The 25623-nt window shown below is 34.6% G+C and overlaps 1 protein-coding gene across 4 annotated transcripts in view; it reads right to left on the bottom strand.

Moving 5' to 3' along the window:
- LOC120419152 (band 7 protein AGAP004871-like) overlaps positions 1–25623 on the bottom strand; it is a 99605-nt gene that overhangs the window by 7327 nt on the left and 66655 nt on the right. For all 4 annotated transcript variants that reach the window (XM_039581798.2, XM_039581805.2, XM_039581813.2 and 1 more), the window contains 2 exons: positions 5000–5150; positions 4570–4935 (listed from right to left, as the gene is read on the bottom strand). In XM_039581798.2, the coding sequence (XP_039437732.1) occupies positions 4570–4935; positions 5000–5150 (517 nt within the window). The remainder of the gene's footprint in view (positions 1–4569; positions 4936–4999; positions 5151–25623) is intronic.

Here is a 25623-nt window from a genome sequence, read left to right as displayed (position 1 = left end):
AAAATTAAAAAGCAGAATAGTTAAATGGCAGAACGTCAATAAGCAGAAAAATTAATTGGCAGAAAATTAATTAGCAGAAAATTAAATGGCAGAAAGTTGATCAGCAGAAAAAATAAATAGCAGAAAATTAAATGGCAGAAAATTAAACGGCAGAATAGTTAGTTGGCAGAATAGTTAAATGGCAGAATATTTAAATGGCAGAACCGCCAAATGGCAGAATAATCAAATGGCGGAATAATTAATTAGCAGAATAGTTGAATGGCAGAATAATTAAAGGGCAGAATGTCAAATGGCAGAATAAATAATTCACAGGAGAGTTGAAGGGCAGAGTAGTCCAATGGCAGAACAGTCAAATGGCAGAATAGTCAAACGGCAGAATAGTCCAATGGCAGAACAGTCAAATGGCAGAATAGTCAAACGGCAGAATAGTCAAATGGCAGAATTCACTTCGCAATTCGCAATTTTCAGTGTAAGAACGGGCCTTGACCGATCTTATGCACTAGGTTCCCGACGAACACGCACTGCCCTTACACCTACATCTCACCCTTGCTCTGAGTCAGTACGAGCAACACGCTAGAACACGCTTTGAGTGTTCGTGCCAGGCATGCACACCTTCTTTTCCGGTTACGCATTTAAACTCGGCCGGGGGTGGTACATTACGTAGGGTTTGATGTAAGTATAAGCGCCTAGCCATTTATAGTGTGCCTATCAACTTTCTTTAAAGCAAAAACTGTTTTATTTTAGTTTGAATTCAAAAACTAATTGTTATTTACTGTGTAGCATTTTTGAAAAGTTTTTCAAAAGTACAATAGTAATATTTGTGTCTATCCTAAATTGAGTAAGGGCTCGAACCTCACTTGCTTAAGAAACAGGTGAAGTTTCAAAACAATGGACAGTGAAGGAAATATACTATGTAAAGAATCAATAGTAAAAGAAAGATAGTAATTTATGAAGTAGATAAAGAAATTAACAATAGTTAATAAATAGAGGTAACAAACAAGCTTAGATTGTATTGAGGGCAATTTTCAGGGAAGATGAGAAATTATTCAAATAGATAAATAAAGAAAAGGCACATGATAAACAAAATTAAGGGAAAGCAGACAGTTTGTTACAGCTGCATCAATTGGTAAAATAGAGTGGAAAAGCGTTGAGAAATAAGAGAATCAAATAAGTAAAATCGAAATCAAATGGAGGATAGTAAACAGAAGCCGTTTTAGAAAATCAGTGAAACAAAATAAACAGAAGATAGCTGTTAGCTGAAATGGAAAGAAGAGAACCCCCGTTGTGCGATGCTCAGGTACATCCACAGCAGTTGACTCAACATACTGCGAATCAAAACAATACCGTCTACAATCACAAATAACTTCCCTTTCCCACATTGACGCGCCCCTTTCTTCTAGCCGTCTCGACTCTGACCCTCGCTGGTCAAAGGTTTACGATCCGTTTCCACAGGCCACTAGCTAGGTCATCATGAAAACCAAGCCAACGTGGAGGTAAGAAAATAGGACACTTGAGCAATTCTCTACAAAACCGGCCGATTTCGACCATTTTAATTTTTTTTTATTTTTTGATTTGGCTCAAACTTTGTGGGGGCCTTCCCTATGACCAAAGAAGCCATTTTGCATCATTAGTTTGTCCATATAAATTTCCATACAAATTTGGCAGCATTTTGGTGTCTTCGGCAAAGTTGTAGGTATTTTTAAGGACTATTCATAAAAAATAGGTACACGGGAAAAAAAATTCCCGATTTTTTTATTAACTTTTTTTTCACAAAAACTCAAATTCCCAAAATACTTATTTTTTGATTTTCGAGATTTTTTATATGTTTTAGGGGACAAAAATCCGCAACTTTTGAGTTATAGAGAAACATGGTCAAAAAATCTGCCGCCGAGTTATGATTTTTTGAAAAACTGGTGATTTTTGGAAAAAATCGAAATTTCATACATAAAATTTTTTTGACCTCATTTTTTTATGCAAATTAAATTTGCAATCGAAAATTACTTAACAGATTTTTTGATAAAAGGCCCCGTTTTTAAGATATAGCCACCAAAAGTTTGATTTCAGCGAAATATTTGCAGTTTTTCGATTTTTAAAAATAGTGACCATGAGTGACCATTTCTAAAAATATTTTTTTTGAAAATTTCAGAAAACAGCCCACGATTTTCTAATGACGATATCTCAGCAATTAATGGTTCAATTTTCAATGTTAATACATGAAACATTCGTGAAATTTTCCGATCTTTTCGAAAAAAATATTTAAAAAAAAATTAAATCAAGACTAACATTTTAAAAGGGCCAAACATTAAATATTACGCCCATTTAAAATGCTAGTCTTGATTTAAAAATTTTCAAAATATTTTTTTCGAAAAGATCGGAAAATTTCACGAATGTTTCATGTATTAACATTGAAAATCGGACCATTAGTTGCTGAGATATCGTCATTAGAAAATCGTGGGCTGTTTGGGTGAGACTTAGAAAACTTCAATTTTCGTGTTTCTTTTTCTTTAAGCCGCTGTATCTCAACAACCAGAGGTCCAATCTTCAATGTCTCTTAGACATTTTATAGCGGGGCCCTTTATCAAAAAATCTGTAAAGTAATTTTCGATTGCAAATTTAATTTTGCATAAAAAAATGAGGTCAAAAAAATTTTATGTATGAAATTTCGATTTTTTCCAAAAATCACCAGTTTTTCAAAAAATCATAACTCGGCGGCAGATTTTTTTACCATGTTTCTCTATAGCTCAAAAGTTGTGGATTTTTGTCCCCTAAAACATATAAAAAATCTCGAAAATCAAAAAATACGTATTTTGGGAATTTGAGTTTTTGTGAAAAAAAGTTAATAAAAAAATCGGGAATTTTTTTTTCCGTGTACCTATTTTTTCTGAATAGTCCTTAACAATACCGACAACTTTGCCGAAGACACCAAAATGATCAAAAAATTCCTTCAAAAGTTACAGATTTTCGAATATTTACGTACCATTTTTGTATGAGCAGCTGCCAAATTTGTATGGAAATTTATATGGACAAACTAATGATGCAAAATGGCTTCTTTGGTCATAGGGAAGGCCCCCACAAAGTTTGAGCCAAATCAAAAAATGCAAATAAAATCCATTTCCGGTTTTGGTAGAGAATTGCTCACTTGCAAGGAACCAGAGCTATACTGTTCTGATCAAGAATGATCTAACAGGACTACGGGCGTAGTCAGTGACGCTCCTTCCAGGATGTTCCTCGCCTGAGCGTCAACTGAAGACGAAGAGGCATCATATCAGTATCATTCACTCTTGGCCTGCAAATGGCAGAATTCACTTGATTTAATATTAATAGTACGTTCATTTGAAGTGCCGCACTCGTCGGTGCCAGTTTTGATTCAATCGAACGTCATTTGTCAGTGTGCCATCTTGGAACTGAAACTCTAGTGCCGCACTCGATATTTTTTCAGTTTCATGCGAGTTCCACGCACACTGACAAATGACGTTCGATTGAATCAAAACTGGCACCGACGAGTGCGGCACTCAGTGCCGCACCGGCACTTCAAATGAACGTTCTATAATATTAAATCAAGTGAATTCTGCCATTTGACTATTCTGCCATTTGACTGTTCTGCCATTGGACTATTCTGCCGTTTGACTATTCTGCCATTTGACTGTTCTGCCATTGGACTATTCTGCCATTCAACTCTCCTGTGAATTATTTATTCTGCCATTTGACATTCTGCCATTTAACTATTCTGCCATTCAACTCTTCTGCTAATTAATTATTCCGCCATTTGATTATTCTGCCATTTGGCTGTTCTGCCATTTGACTATTCTGCCATTTAACTATTCTGCCAACTAACTATTCTGCCGTTTAATTTTCTGCCATTTAATTTTCTGCTATTTATTTTTTCTGCTGATCAACTTTCTGCCATTTAATTTTCTGCTAATTAATTTTCTGCCAATTAATTTTTCTGCTTATTAACGTTCTGCCATTTAACTATTCTGCTTTTTAATTTTTCTGCCTTTTGATTTTTCTGCCTTTCGATTTTTCGGCTTCTTAATTTTCTGCTCATTGACCCTTTCTGCCGATTGACCTTTTCTGCCATATTATATTCTGCCATTTGACCTTTTCTGCCATTTATCATTCGGCCATTTATTTTTCTGCCGATTGAAATTTCTGCCATTTGGCATTCTGCCATTCGGCATTCTGCCGTTCGGTTTTCTGCCGATTGACCCGACCCCGTAAAATTGGACGCCCGATTTGATTGCGTACTCAAAACATTAAACAACGTTTTATTATTCGAAAATTGCACAACAATAGTTTAAAAACCTTTGCCATTTTTTTGATCCTCAACTGTATAAAACATTGGAACATGTTATTTAATGGGAAATTTAATGTACTTTTTTACTTTTTTGACCATTGTCATTTGAGACAAAAGTTTTCATTTTAAAACTTCGTGTTTTTTGTAACTTTGAAAGGTTATTTTTTAGAGTGTAACAATATTCAACAATATCATGTATAAACACAAGGGGTTTGCTTGTTACCATCACCAGTTATCGCGATGTTACAAAAAATAAAAGTTTTAAAACTCACATTTCAACGCGTTCCACCTGCACTCCCCACGGATCGGTGGCCTCATCCAGCGTGACCTGCATCGAGTGCGAAATGGCCTCCCGTTCCGTCAGCAGCTCGGACAGATTGCGCGTTCCGAGCACATTTCGCAGCGTCGTCGCCGCCAGCAGCCGCGTCGAGTGGCTGTAGTTGGCGACCTGCACGACCGCGTTCAGCGGATCCCGAATGCGATAGTACACGACGGCATCCACCGAAACCGTTACGGAATCACGCGTCAACACCTCCTGCGGTGGCACGTCGAAGGACACCGTACGGAGATCGACCTTGCAGTAGTTGTCGATGCAGGGCAGCACGAAGAAGACGCCGGGACCGCGGGCGCCACCCGATCTGGAAGTTTGAATAAAAGTGTGATTATTGGATGATAATTTTGAAAGGTTTCGTAGAATTTCACCTCAATCGACCTAGCCGGAAGATGACGGCACGCTCGTACTCTTGGACCACCTTGAAGCAGAGGAAGATCGAGATGGGCAGCGTCAGGAACATCAGAATGGTCGAGCAGACCGTGGCCAGCACCTCCACGCATCCTATCGAGTCGGCTTCGGCTGTGGGATGAAAGAAAAACGATCGTTTTATTAATTTTAAGTATTTATATTTTAACGATCATTCGAATTCCATTTCACGATATCATTAGTATCATATAATTTATAGCTGATTTGCGACCTTTAATAACAACATTTTTGCACGTTTTTGCGCGCGACGCGTTGGAAATCCAGGAAAATGCTAATAACAACTTCACCATTTTTTGATGTGTTATGTTATGTTATGGTTCCGAGACCTTCAAAACAGCATTTAAATTTTTCATAGGACCTTTTCAAATGTTAGTCTAGATTTTTAAAACTTTTCACATTTTTTCCTCAAAACTCTATCTTATGACCTTTCTTTTGCGTTCAACACAGCTAAAATCGGTTGAAATGGCGCGGAGTTTTAATTTATTGAAAAATGTGGTTTTTGCAAAAATCGACCAAAATTGTCATTTTTTGGACCACCTTAATATGGCGTAGATCACAAAAAGAAAAAGAAAAATTACGGGTCTAATTATTTGGGCCACGGAACCCCCATAAAAGTTTTGACCCTGATCGGAGAACTTTTTTTTAATCATGCTGTTTTCTTGAGGAATCGCTGTATTTTTCTAATTCCTGAATTTTAGAATGTTGAGTTCTAAAATTATGAAAATTTCGGTATACAGCAATTCCCCACGAAAACAGCATGATTCAAAAAAAAGTTCTCCGATCGAGCTCAATTTTTTTTCTGGGGGATCCTTGGCCGAAATAATTGGACCCGTATTTTTTTGTTTGGCCATTAGAGTGACCTACGCCGTGTTAGAGTGGTTCGAAAAATGGCAATTTTCGTCGATTTTCGCAAAAACCACTTTTTTTTTTAAAAAGTCATATCTCCGCGCCATTTCGTCAGATTTTAGCTGTCTTAGACGCAAAAGAAAGGTTATTAGTTTGGCTATTTGGGAAAAATAGTATGAAGTTTCAAAAATCTAGCTAAACATTTGAGGTTATCGCTGAAATTTTAAAGTTATCGCAGTTTTAGTGAAAAAAGTCGATTTTTTCCCGTTTTCGTCATTTTTCCATTTTTGCGCGTGGTGCGTCGAAAAACCCAGTTTTTATATTCAAAAAATCGTATCTCAGAGTATCGAAAACATAACTTCACCATTTTTTGATATGTTATGTAAAATTTTCCGAGGAATCCGATAAAAATATTTTCAGACATAGGCTCTTTGGTCCCGAGACCTTCAAAACAGCATTTTAAGTTTTCATTCAACCTTTTCAAATGTTAAGCTAGATTTTTGAAACTTCTTACTATTTTTCCCAAATAGTCAAACTAATCACCTTTCTTTTGCGTCTAGGACAGCTAAAATCGGATGAAATAACGCGGAGAAATGATTTAAAAAAATGGTTTTTGCGAAAATCGACGAAAATTGCCATTTTTCGAACCACCCTAACACGGCGTAGGTCGCCCTAATGGCCAATCAAAAAAATACGGGTCTAATTATTTCGGCCAAGGATCCCCCAGAAAAATTTTGAGCCCGATCGGAGAACTTTTTTTTCGAATCATGCTGTTTTCGTGGGGAATTGCTGTATATTGGTAAGTATTCAAATCCAAATATTCAAATATTCATTCAAGTTCTCAAGTTTCAATTTTGTTCAAATTCTTAATTTTTAAAAATTTTCAATTGTTTAATTGATTTTTTTAATTTTTAAAAACCGGAAATTTTTAGATTTTTTAATTATGAGTGGTAGAATTTTTAAATTTCTGGATTTCCTAATATTTTAATTTATATTTTTTTAAATTAATTTTATGTTCTATTGTTCGAACACGTTTTTTCTTTATTTTTTTAATTTCTGTAATTTTTAATTTTCTTTTTTTAATTTTAATGTTTTGAATCGTTGAGTTTTTGGATTTTTGAATATTGAGTTTTTGAATTTTCTATAATTTGAACTCTTTTTTCTGACATTTAACAAAAATATCCTATTTAAAATGTTTGATAATTGAGGTTTTTGAGTTTTGATGAATTTATATTTTATTAGTTTGAAACTCTTGAATCTTTTAATTCATCGTATTCAGATTTTAGAATATTTATTTTATTTGTGTTTTTGATTTACATTATTTTCAAATTTAAAATATTTTTTTCATTTCTTGATTTTTTGAATTTTTTATATGGTTTATACATTTTATTTTTTTTTGTCTCCAAGCCCGACAAATTTCGATAAAAAAAATATTTAAAAAATATTTTTTTAAAAAATTCATTCAAAAGTATTTTTAAATTCAGTGACAGCACCGTAAATTTTTTTTCTTGTAAAACATATTTTTCCTGAAAACATGAATTTTTGGAAACGAATGACTGCATTTTTCAGCAACTTTTTCAAATTTTGAAATTCTGGTTTTAATTCTGGTGACCTCGGGAGCCAAGGGAAAAAATATTTGAAAAAAAAAACATTTTTATCAGCCTAACTCAGTGTTTTTTTTTTTTTTTTTTTTTTTTTGAATTAAATATACTTTATTGAATCTTTCTTATAATAATTACATTTGGTTTACATAATAAGTGGTCAGCTGTGGCTCTTCAGCTTTAGTTTGCTTTTCGTGATTTAAACACTGTTCATTTTCTTAACTTTAAAAGTATATGATTTATCATTTTTGTAACACTAAGTACAATGAGGAAAAAAAATTTAAGAAAACATAACCTAACCTAAAACTAACTTAATCTTACCATAAACTAAACCAATCCTTGAATCAAGGGGTATTCAGATATAGCACATTTTTCCCTGAATTTCAAACATTTTTCTTGAATCTTCTGATCCAACATTTTTACTTCTGCTAATTCATGAACCTCACTTGATCTTGTCCAGCCAGGAACATTCAAAACCATTTTGAGTACCTTGTTTTGGACACGCTGGAGCTTCAATTTATGAGTTCTAGCGCAACACTCCCAAACAGGTACTGCATACTCAATAACGGGGTAAATTATTTGTTTGTAAACTGCTAGCTTATTTTTCAAAGATAGCTTTGATTTTCTGTTAATTAAAGGATACAAACACCTGATGAGAATGCTGCACTTGTTCAATATTTTATCTACATGCTGCCGAAACAATAGTTTCGAGTCAAGTATGAGACCTAAATAGACAACTTCCTTCGACCAGGGTATCGAAACATCATTCATTTTTATCAAAACATCATCCTTTGGAGCAAATCTGGCCGATTTGGAAAGTGGAAAAATGATGGTTTGAGTTTTGGCTGCATTAATGCGAATTTTCCAGTCGCCAAAGTATTCGGAAAGAACGTCAAGACCCTTCTGAAGGCGGCCAACTAAATATCTGGTTATTTTACCCTTATAAATAACGGCAGTGTCATCAGCAAAAAGTGACAACACACCATTACCAGGAAGAGTAGGCAAATCAGATGTAAAAATATTGTACAGAAGTGGGCCAAGAATACTTCCTTGGGGAACCCCAGCATCAATGTTGAATAATCCAGAAGCAATCCCATTCAGAAAAACCCTGAACGATCTCTCCGAAAGATAGTGCTGGATAATTTTGATAAGATACATTGGAAAACCGTATAAATACAGTTTATGTATCAAACCATCATGCCAAACATTGTCAAAAGCCTTCTCAACATCCAACAAAGCCATAGCAGTTGATTTAGACTCAAGCTTGTTCTGCTTGATGATTTTAGTTACTCTCGTAAGCTGATGAGCAGTATTATGCCCCTTTCGGAAGCCAAACTGCTCATTCAAAATTATATTATTATCGTTGGTAAAATCCAAAAGCCTTGAATAGATGACTTTCTCAAAGAGTTTGGACAGACTACTCAAAAGACTAATGGGACGATAACTTGTTGGCGATGTTGGATCTTTTTGAGGCTTCAAAATTGGTATGACTTTGCCCAGTTTCCAATTGGTGGGGAAGTAACCAAGTTGCAAACATTTATTGAAAATATTGGCTAGATGTTGAAAGAACTGATCACTCTGTTTTTTCAACACTAGATTAAAAATGTTATCAAAGCCTGGAGCTTTCATATTTTTCATTTGTTTAACTGCAACTTTGACTTCCTCACCAGAAACATGGGAATCTGCTGGAAATTCAAAGGTAGAGTCATTGATTGTTGAAATACTATTGGCAACTGATGTCTCTTTACGGCTGGTCATGGAAGCGCCAAGATTATGTGAACTAACAAAATGAAGCCCAAGTGCATTTGCCTTTTCCTCGGATGTAATCAAAGGAGAATCCTCAACAATAAGAGGAGGAATAGGCATTGGTTTGTTTTTAAGAACTTTTGAAAGTTTCCAAAATGGTTTTGAATAATTCCCAAGCTGGCTTACATGTTTTGAAAATTCTTGATTTCTGATATTGTCAAGTCGGTCTTGTATGATTTTGTTCAAATTGTTCACTGAAATCTTTTTGTCATAGTCCCCAGTCCGTTGATATTGTCTCCTATAAACATTCCTAAGTCTAATCAAGTGTTTAGTATCTACGTCAATATCAGTTACCTTAAAATTAACAGGAACCTCCCGAACGTTGGCAGCCTCTGCTTGGTTGATAGCCTGCTGGATCACCTCCAGCGAACGATCAATATCAGCAGAAGTTTCCGGGTGTTGATCATAGTCGATGATGCTGTCTACCACTTGCTGAAACTGCTGCCAGTCAACGTTGTGGTAATCTTTCCGGGTTGGTTGCCGCTGTGGAGTAATGGAAGCTCCAACCTCCACAACCACCGGATAGTGATCAGAACTCAACTCTTCAAACACCTCAGGATGAGCCACGTTCTCAGCCATATTGGTAATGAAGAAGTCGATGATTGAGTGATTCCCAGACCGAGCCACCCTCGTTGGACGATCCGGACTCACAACGTTGTAGTATCCGTTTTGCAGATCGTTGTGCAGAATCACTCCGTTCCGATTCCTCCTGCTGTTGCCCCAAACTTCATGCTTCGCGTTGAGGTCACCAGCAATGATGTACTTTGCGCTCCGGCGTGTCAGCTTCTGGATATCGCCCTTCAGTTTTGCTGCTGAACCATCTCTGGAATTCACCTGACGTGGGCAGTATGCAGCAATGAAGAGTACTGGGCCAACCGAAGTGGGAATTTCCACCCCAACGGCCTCGATGATGTCCAGCTTGAAGTGTGGCAGCCGACGTGGCTTGAGATCACGATGAACAGCGACAAGCACACCTCCTCCTCCAGACGTGGTCCTGTCGAGCTGCGTCGCAATCTTGTAGTTTTGCAGATAAACTTTTTCACCGGGCTTCAGATGAGTTTCCGTGATGGCAGCTACGTCGATCTCCTTCTCGCGAAGAAAATCCACCAGCTCTAAGTTCTTCCTCCTAATGGAGCAAGCGTTCCAATTCAGCAGCTTGAGGGACCTACGATCCATACTGGATGACGAACGAGGTCAGCACTTCAATCTGCTGGGTCTTGGTTTTGCATCCACGCAGTGCAGCGGACATCTGTTTGAAAATATTGAGGAGTTCGGTTGAGGTGTAAAGATCATTACCATTTTCCTCAACTGCTGGTTCTTGGGTTGGTCTTGGCTCCTGGCTGAAGCCCGGTGGTGGCGGTCTCGGCTCCTGGCTGGAACCCGGCCGTGGATGATTCATCTCAGCTCTCTTCCTGGGATCCAACGGCAACGGTGCCAAGTTCGGGACCTGGCGTCGCGGTTGAAGAGGTGGAAAATGTTGCTCCACCAGGGCTGGAGGAGTTCTACGACGCTGAGGCTGATTCTTCGTCGATGCTTGCTGCCGAATTTTCACGAACTCAGCTCTCTTGGGGCACTTTCGGTCGGTTGACGAATGCTCACCGTTGCAGTTGAGGCACTTCACCAGCGAATCTTGGATGCACTGGGATGTGATGTGCGCATCGGTACCACATTTGGCGCAACGACGCTTCAGGTGGCAGTTCTTACCTCCGTGCCCGAAGCCCAGGCAGTTGAAGCATTGTGTGACGTCACGATGCACTGGTCGGTATCGCTCCCACGACACGATAATGTTGAAAACCGCTCGAATTGCCTTCAGCTCAGGAAGCGTCGTCGATCCCTTAGCCAAATGCAGCAGGTAGAGCTGGTCACGGTACTTGATGTCTTTGTTGCGTCGGCTCATTTTGTGCACGGCCAACACATCCAGTTTCAAAACTTTTAGCTCGGCAGCTAATTCCTCCACTGGCATGTCGTACAGACCTCTGACGACGATTTTGAACGGCTTATCCATGACGACATCATGGGTAAAGTACTCCGCCTCGTTTTCGGTCAAGTAATCCTTGACCAGTTGATAGTGCTGCCTGGATTGCACCAGCACCTTAAATCCGTCCTGACACAGACGAATGTTGCCTTGGACTTTCCCAGACTTGATGAGTTCAACCAGCCCCGCACGAAAGTCGATCGTTGCTGCTGATTGCCTCACATAAAAAGGAGGCAGTTTCTCCTTTCGCTGTTTCACTTCATTCTCCTTTGCTTCCGCTACCTGGTCCTCGTCAGGCAGTCCAGCAAACTTGTTGTTCTTCAATAGCTGCTCCTCGTGCGACGAAGAGTTCTCCTCCTCCTCGTCCATCGGTACAGTACCGTCGCTCTTTTTCGTCTTTTTGCTGTTCGATGTCACTTCCAAAAGCACCTTCCTTTTGGAAATTCCCGGTTTTTGGCCATCAGTTGAGGCCTCAACCTTCCTTTTGGAAATTCCCACTTTTTTTGCCTGCTTGAGCCGCAGGTAGGGCAATATTGCCGGCGTTTTGCGCCGGGACGCGACGAGTCATGTTGATTCAGACAACCTTCACCAACGAATGCTCGGATAACAATGATGATAACTCAGTGTTTAATTTTTGAAAATATGAATTTTTTAGCAATAATATATTTTTTTTTGTAGAATTTTCTTATTTAAAATATAATTTTTTTTATTAAAATAAAAACAAAATCATGTTTATTTTGAAATTCTTTAATTTCTTTAATTTCAGAATTTTAGTTTTTTTGTTTCCCGTTTTTAAAAAAATATAAAATTGTTTTTTTTTTCAAATTTTACGTGTGATATTATTTATATTTTAAAACCTTTAAATTTTAAACCCCCATGAAAATTTTGAGCCTGATCGGAGAATTTTTTTTTGAATCATGCTGTTTTCTTGAGAAAATCGCTACATTTTTTTTTAATTCCTGAATTTTAGAATGTTGAGTTCTAAAACTATGAAAATTTCGGTATATTGGTATGTATTCAAATTCAAATATTCAAAAAATCATTCTCAAATTTTGTTCAAATTCCTTTTTTTTAAGTTTTTCAATTGTTTTACTGATTTTTTCTTTTTTTTTTAAAACCAGAAATTTTTGAATTATGTTTATTTTGGAAGTGCTTATTTTTCGCTTTTCTTCCATTTAGACTCATTTGAGATTTTTAAATTTTCAATTAGGCTGTTGCAAATATTTTCAAGAGTTTTTGTCTCCTTTCTTCAATAAAAAAAACTACAGAATTTCAATAAAATATTTAGTGGAATTAGCTGAAAACAATTTAAAATGCATTATTAAACGTGTGTAATCATTTTGAACATGTTTTAGTTAATTTAAAAATATTTTGAGGATTAGTGAATTTTCAATGTACAGTTCCCCGAAAAAAAGGTTTGTTCAAATTTAGTTTTTTTTTAAATAAATGGTTACAAACCGACATGTGTTATGCATTTTTCATGCCTTTTTTTCATTGAAATGTTTAAATTCTGGTTTGTTCTTTAAATTTTCATATTTTTTCGTGTAATGTCTCCCTTTTCGACAAAAACATTGAAAAATATTTAAAACATGTGTTTCTTATTTTAATTCATTATTATCATTTTGTTTTATTATTGATGTTTTACATTTTTGAATAAACAAATTTTGAATTTTGGAATTTTGAGTACCGTAAAACGGGGTGACTTTGATAGGTTTGCGATTTTTCTGCAAAATGAAGAGTACAATTAAAAATACGTACGGAATGGTTCAGAATCATACTGACCGTGGTAGAGAAGTGGTCAAAGTACCTCAAGAAGAACTTTGCATAAAATTTTGAAATGTTTAAAAAGTTAGTTAACTATAATTAAGAAAATGTTGATGAAAGTCATTATTTTAAACTTCTCAAAGTGTCATGATTTTCTCAATGAACATGATTTTGAATCGGAAAATGGAATGCATTTTCGGGTTCTGTGGACAATTTTCCACTAGGTGAATGTTAAATAAGTTTGTAAATAATAAAAATTATGTGTCCTTGAAACACAATTAAAAAAAACTCAAAATTTTTAGGCAATTTCAGTTGAACAAATTTCATGTAAAATGTGAAAACTTGTGATTCGTGCTTTGTATAAAATGCAATATAAATCAATAATTTTATAAACAGAACTAGTTTTAACAAATTTCAGACAAAATTCCTACTTTTCAACAATTTTATGTAACATTTATTAGTATTTTGATAGAAAGCTTATAAACTTAGTTAACTTAATATAAACATTGATTTTTTTTCTTAAAAACTGTATCAGCTACTTCAGTGATGGTACATTTAATGTACAAATAAAGTTTGAACATCTTAAATATGATTTTAACAAGAAAAACTATGACTATCAAAGTCACCCCGGAATTTAAACTAAGAATTTTTAACGTAACTATTTTTCTAAGCACTAGAGCAATTCTCTGAGATTTCGGTCATTCGATTTTTTTTGTATTTTTTAATCCGGCTGAAACTTTTTTGGTGCCTTCGGTATGCCCAAAGAAGCCATTTTGCATCATTAGTTTGTCCATATAATTTTCCATACAAATTTGGCAGCTGTCCATACAAAAACGATATGTGAAAATTCAAAAATCTGTATCTTTTGAAGGAATTTTTTGATCGATTTGGTGTCTTCGGCAAAGTTGTAGGTATGGATATGGACTACACTGAAAAAAAATTATACACGGTAAAAAAAATTTTGGTGATTTTTAATTTAATTTTTTGTCACTAAAACTTGATTTGCAAAAAAACACTATTTTTATTTTTTTTTATTTTTTTATATGTTTTAGAGGACATAAAATGCCAACTTTTCAGAAATTTCCAGAATGGGCAAAAAATCTTTGACCGAGTTATGATTTTTTTAATCAATACAGATTTTTTCAAAAAATCGAAATATTGGTCGCAAAAATTTTTCAGCTTCATTTTTCGATGTAAAATCGAATTTGCAATCAAAAAGTACTTTAGTGAATTTTTGATAAAGTGCACCGTTTTCAAGTTATAATCATTTTTAGGTAACTTTTTTGAAAATAGTCGCAGTTTTTCATTTTTTTTTAAATAGTGCCCATGTTTGCCCACTTTTGAAAAAAATATTTTTGAAAAGCTGAGAAAATTCTCTATATTTTGCTTTTTTGGACTTTGTTGATACGACCCTTAGTTGCTGAGATATTGCCATGCAAAGGTTAAAAAACAGGAAAATTGATGTTTTCTAAGTCTCACCCAAACAACCCACCATTTTCTAATGTCGATATCTCAGCAACTATAGGTCCGATTTACAATGTTAAAATATGAAACATTCGTGAAATTTTCCGATCTTTTCGAAAAAAATATTTTCAAAAATTTAAAATCAAGACTAACATTTCAAACGGGCCAAACATTCAATATTACGCCCATTTGAAGTGTTTGTCTTGTTTTAATTTTTTTGAAAATATTTTTTTCGAAAAGATCGGAAAATTTCACGAATGTTTCATGTTTTAACATTGAAAATCGGACCTATAGTTGCTGAGATATCGACATTAGAAAATGGTGGGTTGTTTGGGTGAGACTTAGAAAACATCAATTTTCCTGTTTTTTAACCTTTGCATGGCAATATCTCAGCAACTAAGGGTCGTATCAACAAAGTCCGAAAAAGCAAAATATAGAGAATTTTCTCAGCTTTTCAAAAATATTTTTTTCAATAGTGGGCAAACATGGGCACTATTTTTAAAAAATGAAAAACTGCGACTATTTTCAAAAAAGTTACCTAAAAATGGTTATAACTTGAAAACGGTGCACTTTATCAAAAATTCACTAAAGTACTTTTTGATTGCAAATTTGATTTTACATCGAAAAATGAAGTTGAAAAATTTTTGCGACCAATATTTCGATTTTTTGAAAAAATCTGTTTTGATTCAAAAAATCATAACTCGGTCAAAGATTTTTTGCCCATTCTGGAAATTTCTGAAAAGTTGGCATTTTATGTCCTCTAAAACATATAAAAAAATAAAAAAAAATAAAAATAGTGTTTTTTTGCAAATCAAGTTTTAGTGACAAAAAGTTAAATTAAAAATCACCAAAATTTTTTTTACCGTGTATAATTTTTTTTTCAGTGTAGTCCATATCCATACCTACAACTTTGCCGAAGACACCAAATCGATCAAAAAATTCCTGCAAAAGATACAGATTTTTGAATTTTCACATATCGTTTTTGTATGGACAGCTGCCAAATTTGTATGGAAAATTATATGGACAAACTAATGATGCAAAATGGCTTCTTTGGGCATACCGAAGGCACCAAAAAAGTTTCAGCCGGATTAAAAAATACAAAAATTAAAATTAAAGAAAAAAGACCGATTCCATAGAGAACTGCTCACTATTGAAAAAACTTTTTTCCAAAATAGTGCATGGACTTTATGTGGCCTACCCCAGTACATGTTTTAAAAATAATAATCTTGAGAAAAACCTTACCTGTTGGAAAATATTTCAAAAACAAATTGAAATCCTATCAAAGTCACCCTGGTTTACGGTATACTAAAATTAAAATCTTCAAACTATTGCATTTAAGTTTTTTTTTATTTTGATGCTGATTATTTTTTATTTTTCTAAATTTTATTAAAAAATAAATGATTTTAAATTTCATTTTTTTCAAATTTTCAGTCAACGACTTTTGATTAGATTTAAATTATTATTTCATTGCATTTCTGAATTTCTGGATTATCCGAAGGTTTTTATGGGATTTGTATTCGCATTTTTTTAAATTTCCTAATGTTGGTCAATTTTAAATTGTTGATTGCCTATTAAATTAAAATACGCATTATTTTTTCAATTTTTAATCTTCGACATTATGGCCGATTCAAAATTTATAGATTAGTTTAGAGTAGTTTATGGGTCTTGGCAATAAAAAAATACGACAGCGACAAAAAATATGTTTTTCGTGATCCGATTATTCCAAGTTTCGATTATCTTGAATAAAATTTTGCCAAAGCCTTCGGATTATCGAGTCTGGACTGTATTGGCATACTATATTTTTTTGAATTTACGAATTTATATATTTTTGAATGACGATTTTATTTCATTTTCAATTTTTGAGGTTTTTAATTTTTGAATTTGTTCCGCAGGTTGAATCATTAACCTAGATAAATAAATTTGATTTTGATTGAGTGATTAGGAGAGTGAGCAAAATATGACTATTCCATTTAGATTTAGAGTATAGCAATGACGATTTGATGTTATTTTTATGCCAATTATTTTCTCTTTCCCCACTTTTCGCTGCAATAAAACTTCACTTCATATCAGTCTCAACCTCGGCACTTAAATTCATTACATAATGCCCCATTCTCGCCACCAATCACGGGCGACGACTATTCACAAGCTAATAAAATTAAGATCTCTTCCCAAACGCATAACAGTTAGGCAGAAGGAAAAAAAACCGCCGAACGGGTTGGCCATGCTTTTGGGATTGTTTTTCTTTTATTACTATTTCCCATAGAGATAAGGCACAGGGTCGTAAATTTTCCTTTTTGCCTGCTGCTGGGTGACAGCGCCACGTCAGTTAAAACATGTGTAAGGGAAATCTTCTTTTAAAAAAAATGTTGTAATTTGCGACGCTATCGTGCAAAACAAAACAAAGCAAGCGTGTGATGAACAGAGTTGTTGGGACCATAAAGCACAATTTAGAGGGGCATATTTAGAAAAGGTCGATTTGCTTTTTGTTTAAAATTGTAAAAGTATTTTTTAAATATTTTTTTTGACTTGCTATGAATTTTAAAATTTTTTCAGCTAATTTATTTTTTTGTTCAAAAAATTATTCTTTTTTGAAATGTTACTCTCGGTGGAAAGTGCGATTCTCGCCAGACAACACAGCTTCCTCTAAAATGTTGTAAGCAGCCAGGGGAAAATGAGGAAAAATCACTGCAGCTGCTACTCTTACTGCTGCAACTTCTTCGCAACTTTACTTAACTTTGAGCAAGCTTCCGCCAGATGTTTTCAGCACCACTTTCATGGGCTACTTCGCTGTGTTCACTGTTTGTTAAGGGTGTTTGCTCCTTGATTGCACTGGATTTCAAAACTTTTTTTTTGCAGTTATTTTTTTCCAAATCTTTTTTAAACAGTTTATTTTTTTATAATTCTTGTAACGTAACTGGATTAAATAATTTGAGAATTTTTGCAATCCACTGTATTTTTTCTTTAAAATTTAAAAAAATAACTCTTCCAGTTGCACTGGCTTTATCTCTTGTTTAACACCACTAATTTTCTCCGGCTTTTCCCACCCTTTCCAACTAACTCTTTTCCGGCACTTTTCAACCACTTTTCTAGTAACACAAACACACGCACCCAACTCTTCCAAATTGGTTTGTTTGTTTCTGTTTGTGTGCCGAAACACACTCTTCCGAGTCCCAGCAGTCCAGCAGGCAATTGAGGGTTCAACACTTTTGCTAGAAAAAAAATTTCCTCCGCAAAAATTTATGCTCCCACTTTTTTCTTTCCTTCTTTAATTTTTCCTGGCAGCCAGTGCACAAGCCTTGGTTTATTTATTTTCGGCCACACACACACACACACACTACAGGGCACAGCGCGCAGTAGGCACTGATTTTCCAATTTTCTCGCGGCTTAATTGGCTCTTGTTACCCCGGAGAGTGTATTTGCTACTTCTTCTTCGAAATTCTTCTCCATGGCTGTTTTTTTTCTCCTTTTTCAAACACGTCGTGGAAAAGTGATGGAAAAATTGCTTCATTTAATCTTGTGGGAAAAATGGGTTGGCTCACTCAATTGAACTGAGGAGCTGAACTGAACGGTGCAATTAAAACAAACTTGAAAATAGATTGTGCCACTTGCCACTTGCTGCTGGTGAGGTGGTTATGAAAGGGTGGGACGGAAAATGAGCAACGACTTCTGGTTAGATTTGGTGATGATTTTTCAGGAAGCACAGAAAAAAAACGTACAGGTGTTTTTGTGACGGGTTTAACTAAAATAAAATTGATTTTTGATAAATCATTCTTTTATTACGATTATTATTTATTATCTCAAAAAAATTACCGTTTTTGCTATTTATTTTATTTTTTAAAATTATGATTGCCAGTATCTTTCTTAGTATTATATTTTTTATGGTATAAGGCATATTTTATGACGCTCAATCATTATCTTTTAACATTTTTTTTTATAATTTCGCTTTAATAATATCGAAATAAAGAAAAATGTTAACAGAAAAATTACAGCTTTTCGATTTTGAGACTAAAATTTCCAAAAAGTCGAATATGAGCAACTCTCTACGAAATCGGCCGATTTCGACCATTTTTATTTTTTGTTTTTTTTTTACTTAAACTTTGTGGGGGCCTTCCCTATGACCAAATAAGCTATTTTGCGTCATTGGTTCACAGATACAAGTCTCCATACAATTTTGGCTGCTATCCATACAAAAATGGTATGTAAATCTTCAAACAGCTGTAACTTTTGAGTGAATTTTCTGAACAATTTGGTGCCTTGGTAATGTTGTAAGTAATGTTGTAAACTTTTGAGAAAAAATAGGTACACGGAAAAAAATTGCAGATTTTTTTATCAACTTTTTTTTCACTAAAACTCAATTTCCCAAAATACGTATTTTTTGATTTTCGAGATTTTTCGATATGTTTTAGGGGACAAAAATCCGCAACTTTTGAGCCATAGAGAAACATGGTCAAAAATCTGCCGCCGAGTTATGATTTTTTGAAAAAAAAAACAGTGATTTTTGGAAAAAATCGAAGTTTCATGCAAAAACAAGTTTGAAATTCTTTTTTAATGCAAAATTGAATTTGCAATCGAAAAGCACTCTACAGATTTTTTGATAAAGGGCTTCGTTTCAAGATATAGCCAACGAATGTTTGATTTTAGCGAAATATTTGCAGTTTTTCAATTTTTGAAAATAGTGACCATAAGTGACCATTTCTAAAAATATTTTTTTGAGAAGTTCAGAAAATTTGCTATAAAATTGTCTAAGAGACATTGAAGATTGGACCTCGGGTTGCTGAGATAGAGCCGCTTTAAGAAAAAAAATTTCCGTGTACCTATTTTTTTCTCAAATGTCCTCAACAATACCTACAACTTTGCCGGAAAAACCAAATTGATTGAAAATTCACTCAAAAGTTACAGCTGTTTGAATATTTACATACCATTTTTGTATGGACAGCAGCCAAAATTGTATGGAGACTTGTATGGATGAACCAATCACACAAAATAGCTTATTTGGTCTTAGGGACCTTCCATCGGATGAGGAAGTAAAATGTCGGTCCCGGCCTTGGTTGTTAGGCCGTTAAGTCATTCCAGGTGTAGGAGTCGTCTCCATGCCATAAGTACAAACAACACACCAAACCAAGCCCACTCCGGTGGAATCGCTGGCGGCGGTTGGACTCGCAATCCAAAGGTCGTCAGTTCAAACACTGGGGTGGAAGGTTCCTTGGAGTAAAAAGAGGTTTGGGTGCTCTCCCCATTCAAGCCTTCGGACTCCTAGGTTCGAGCAGAAACTTGCAATAGAGACCACAAAAGACCCGGGGGTCGTTAATGTGGATGGTTTGATTTTTTGTATGAGTGAACCATTCACATAAAATGGCTGTTTTGGTCATAGGGAAGGCCCCCACAACGTTTGAGCCAAATAGAAAAACAGAAAGAAATGCACGAAATTGGTCGATTTCTTAGAAAATTTATTGATCCTTTCAAAAATTGAAGTTACTTTTCTTACATTTTAATAGCATTATTTTTAATGCTTCCGCAATTTTGCACAATTACTTTTAAACTAATCATTTTTACTTAAATTTTGTGGTCTGATCGTAACAATGTTTGAGTATGTCTTTACCAAATATGTTAAAATGGTAATTGAAATTTGTTTTATTGATTTAAATGATTGTTGATAAGAGCATTGAGTGTATAATTGGCAAAGGGAGCGCGTGGTCGTAAAAAAATATTCGGAGTGAAAAGTGATTTTTTTGTGTGTGTGCCTTTTGTTTCGCATTTTTGTCGTGAATTGTGATATAGCTTTCGATAAAAACGATCCGAGTTCGTTAGGTTTATCGCGTAACAAAATTATTTTAATTCATCAAGAACGTCGTGTGGTGCGCGAGTCTTTTTTGTGTTGAAAAGACCTTCCCATAGCTCCGTAGCTCGGAGGGCTCGACGTCGGTTGTTTGTGTGTTAAGCCCTCTCTATAGCATCGTAGCTCGAGAGGCAACGAAAATCAATACCTTATCTACCTAACAGAAAGTATATAGGAAGGCACTTGATGATTGAGTTCGTCGCGTCTATTCCGTAACAAATTCATGAACTATATAATTACAAATCAGACTACGCTATCATTGCAGCATTGCGTTTAACACCTCATTTTATAAATAAATATTATTTGGTTTTATCTTTCCACAGCCGGCTGTCTAAGATTAAACCATTTCATTAAAAATTTAACAACAGTTAAACGGGAAATGTCTCATCCGCAGCAACCGAGTGTTTGCCTTGAGAATAAAATATAATACCATTCAACAAACACTATGATTTTGGGTCGCATCATCATCTTCTATGATGAATCCTGACCAAACACCCTATCCTACTAACCAATTTTTCAGGTTCCTGGCGCTTGTGGGGTGTAAGCACAGAGTAAATCCGCTGCCCTAGTAGCAACCTGCGCTAACTAACATTCCCGTTCCTTAAAATCGAGATCTACAAACTGACATGGCGGGCGCCGTTGGTGGCCAATGACTGTTACCTATTCGCAACTGATCTTGTTCTGGAAATCATGGTGTTTTATCTTTTCAGCGCATTCATACTTGCTGTTGATAAGGGAAATACCACTTGATAGTCGAAGCCTATGATCAGTAGTGCTGAAAGGATATTACGGTTCTGTTCAGCAACGGAGAAGGACAACCATGCTCATGCTCATGCTAAATGATTGTTGATAAGAGCATTTGTGATCTTTTCGATGTTTTTTAAATTTTGAATTCAAAGCTAACATAACACTGTAAAAAACATGATATTATAACATATCGGAATGGGTCAATTTTGTATTTATGAAAAAAATCTAATTACACCTCTAAAAATGTATAATTTTATCTTTTTTCTTTTTTCGGCTTTTTTTGAGGTTATACGATTACACATGAAATTTTAAACCTTCCAAAATAATTATAATTATTTTAATTATTTTTAAGTGTTTAAAAAATAAGCGATCATTTGTGGATGTTGTAGATTTCAAATTCAAATTTATTACGAGTCAAATCAGGAATTTTTCTGGTACTTTTGTACCCGAAGGTATTTAAATATTTTTGTATTTTGCAATTTAAAAATTACTGTATCTCGAAGCCGTGGCATCGTATCAAAAAGTGGTCAAAGACAAACTTGTAGGAAATTGGATGGGCTTTCTGAACACACTGAAACAAAAATACACGCCACTTCTATGAGATTTTTCAGTTTTTAAGTTAAAAAGTAAAATTTGATGGTGATGTCACGATTTTTTTCGCTCAAAATTTTTGAGGAAATTGCCGAAAAGACTCACGAAAAATGCAGGATAGTATGTCTCTCCTAAGAAATTACAAAAATCATTTACTACAACTGTTTTTTTGAAAAGTGGTCTAAACGTCAAAATGTTTCAGTACCGATAGTGGGAATTGATTTCCCAGACAATTTTACATAAAAGTCTCCATATTGACCATTGTCCTAAGTCCAATCCTTGGGAAGATACAGCGGCTTTAAAAATAAAAATGTTGAAAAAATAGGTTTTTTGGTGGTTTTTGGCAATTTCTATATGTTTGTCTTTGACCATTTTTTATCATTAATGTGTTTATATAAACTTCCATACAAATTTGACAGCTGCCCAAATTCAAAAATCTTTATCTTTTGAAGGAAGTTGTTGATCGATTTGGTGTCTTCGGCAAAGTTGTAGGTACACCCAAAGTTAAAGAACGAGGGGATAGTTCTCACGAAAAGAAACGTGAGGAAAGTGCTATTTTGCGAGAGTATAGTCCTCTCGCGTGTTCATTCGTTCATTGGAACAGTTCATCCTATTTAGTGGCTTATATGGACAAATGACCGCCACTTAGTTATCGAACCATGGTAGCCCATACGGCAAAGGCACGGTTCAATATGCCGAAGGTCTTGGATTCAAGTCTCGGTACCGGTACTTTTTTTTTGATGATGAACCCATGAGTAAAGTACTCTCGGTAATTTCGGGATTTATCCTCTCAGTCCGCACACAGTACCATTTTACTACCGAATCGTGCTCTTTATCCTCTCGTATGCCGATGTCCAGTTCTGGGTGTATGGATAAGGACTACACTGAAAAAAATGATACATGGTAAAAAATTGGTTATTTTTTATTTAAAATTTTTTTGTCACTAAAACTTGATTTGCAAAAAAACACTATTTTATTTTTTTTATATGTTTTAGTGGACCATGCCAAATGCCAACTTTTTGAATCAACACGGTTATTTTCAAAAAAAAAAAATGAAATATTGGTCGCAAAAATTTTTCCACTTCATTTTTCGATGTAAAATCAAATTTGCAATCAAAAAGTACTTTAGTGAAATGTTCATAGTTATAGCCATTTTTGGTAACTTTTTTGAAAATAGTCGCAGTTTTCCTTGTTTTCAATTAGTGCACATGTTTGCCCACTTTTGAAAAAAATATTTTAGAAAAACTGAGAAAAGTCTCTATATTTTGCTTTTTTGAACTTTGTTGATACGACCCATAGTTGCTGAGATATTGCCATGTAAAGGCTTAAAAAGCAGGAAAATTGATGTTTTCTGAGTCTCACCCAAACAACCCACTATTTTCTAAAGTCGATATATCAGCAACCAATGGACCGATTTACAATGTTTAAATATAAAATCTTCGTGAAATTTTTCGATCTTTTCGAAAACAATATTTTCATAATTTTCAAAGACTAGCATTTCAAAAGGGCCAAACTCAATATTACGCCCTTTTGAAATGTTAGTCTTGATTTAAAAAATTGAAAATATAAAAATAATCTTGGTTCACATTGTCGTTTAAACAATCTTAATAAAAGCTTTCTTTTTAACTCTGAAGGTTTTAAGTTTTTTTTGATTTTTTTCAAGTTTTAATAATGTCTAAAAGTTCAAAAAATAACCCCTTATCTTGAAAATAGTCAAAATATCATAAGGCGATCAATCAATCAATAAAAATTGCAGTAAATTAACTGAACCAAAAAAGTTGTTCACACAAGTAAGTTTATTATTGTAGTATTGTATGTATTACAATTGTATTTCATGAAAATTAAAAAAAAACAAAGAAGCTCAAACATGCTAAATATGATAATAAACTCTGGGTTTCAGTTGAATAAACTTTGATTTTTATTACAATTTAGAAGTTTTACGACAACATATTTTTTTGCCCCCTGACTATTCAGGGCGATTTTGAAGGGGGGGGGGGGGGGGGTCTTATATAAACTTAAAAAAAAGTATTTGCAACGGCCTAATAAAAATGGCTGTAATATGAAAAAAATCTCTTTAAAGCAATCTATTAGCATTAATTATTTCCGTCATCTTGTGAATATGTGTTCTTCAAATGTTACTATCGATTGTACCACAGTTTTTAATGATTTTTTTTTCGATAGTACAGTTCAGACTTCATTAACCGAAGCTTCGATTATCCAAAGTTTAAATTATCGGATGGTTTTTAGGATAACTGAAAAAAATAAGGAAGGATAGACAAAAAACAAAAACAAAATTAGTGTTTTTTTATATTATTCACAATTAAACAGTTTGGAAAAACAAGTATTTTTCATTAAATTTGGTTAAAGTCACATGAAATAAGTCCAACCAACGATCCCATCGCATGCTTTGCTAGAGGTTCAATCACTGCCAGTCACTTACGCAGCTCAACGTAACACTCACAATCTCGGTGCTCATACAACCATCGCCGATGTTCTTCATCAGTCAGTGGTGTCAGTTGTGACACCTTCGAAGCTTAGCACATAATTTTGCCCAGATTTTTTGGGTTTTCAAACGTTTTTATTATTCGAGCTCGCTTGTTTACAGCCAGCTGTCACACGGCTGTCATCACTTGGCCGACACTTTTTTGACAACACAATTTGCCAAGTTAGTTTTCCCCAACAATTTTATCACTGATAATTACACTTTGATGTTTGTGTTAAAGTTTCACAAGGGAATGAGTGCATCACGTGACAACAAAAAAACCGCTCAATCTGTCACGTGGCACGCAGGGAAAAAAGTCAGTCACAAGAACAAAAATTAATAATATCCAACACAATCCTCCCACCCACTTGTTCGCGGCCAGAATCGTGGTAGGCGCGACGGTTATGGCGGCGGTGGCCAGTTGAAGAATTTCCAACTCTCGCATAGTTTAGTCGGGGAAATTGTTCAAGCATGCCATGCCAACAGCTGCCGATGGACGAACGACGTTGTGGCGGGAAAAGTTACTCCATGGCAGTTATTTTTCCTTTTTTTCTTTGACTTTCGTAAGTGATGAAACTAGTTTTGCTTATTTTTTTAGGGATGAAGATAATTGAATTCATAACTAAACATAACCCTGTTTAAAGAATTTTTCTGTTTATAAAATTATATTAATATTTATCAAACTTCAGTTCTAGATAAATTTTCAAGGCAACCCAAGAGTCATGGGTTTCCTATGCAGATAGGACCTTCTGAAAATTTACTCTTGAAATCTGGACGTACTTATAAAAGGTCCAATAAGTAAATTGATATAAATTGTGAGGTTTTGATATTTTCAAGAAAAGTCCACAAAAAAATTGCCTTTTAATTGTTCAATTTGACTTTTCAGTGTTACTGAAATTTAACTAATTGACTGATGAATTTCCGCAGATTTTTTTTTAAATCTCTTTTATGAGATATTAGAAATAAGCACTTAGAAAAAATAAGCTTATTATAAAATCATCAGAAAATAGTAAACTGGGCTAAAAAAATGCTCAAACTGAAAGCGTAATGAATTGAACATAAAAAAGAGAGAAGAGGGTTAAGCCATAATGCAATTTACCACTATAATTGTCTCCAAGCAAAGAGAGAAAGCAAAAATGAAATTGATGACTCCTCAATCGGATCTGCAAATAGAATGTTATTTTGCATCTTTCATCGGAAGATGCATCTTGTTTTGCGTATGATCCGATTATACCGGTACAAATAGAAATGAGCATTTATTTATTTTTTTATATAAGGTCGTTGCAAATATTTTTCAAAGTTGATGCATACTTAATACTTCAATACTTAATTTTTTTGGAAAAACTAAGTGAAAAATGCATTTTAAAACACTTTTTTCATTTAAATGTTGGAATTATGCCTCGTATTTTTTTTACATTTTTAATTTTTTGTGGGGTTCTTTTTATGACCAGAGA

This window comes from Culex pipiens, chromosome 3 (assembly GCF_016801865.2).
Source record: "Culex pipiens pallens isolate TS chromosome 3, TS_CPP_V2, whole genome shotgun sequence".
Taxonomy (NCBI): Eukaryota; Metazoa; Arthropoda; class Insecta; order Diptera; family Culicidae; genus Culex; species Culex pipiens.
Note: the sequence above shows the minus strand (reverse complement) of the source record. Positions and strands in the feature narration are given on the sequence as shown.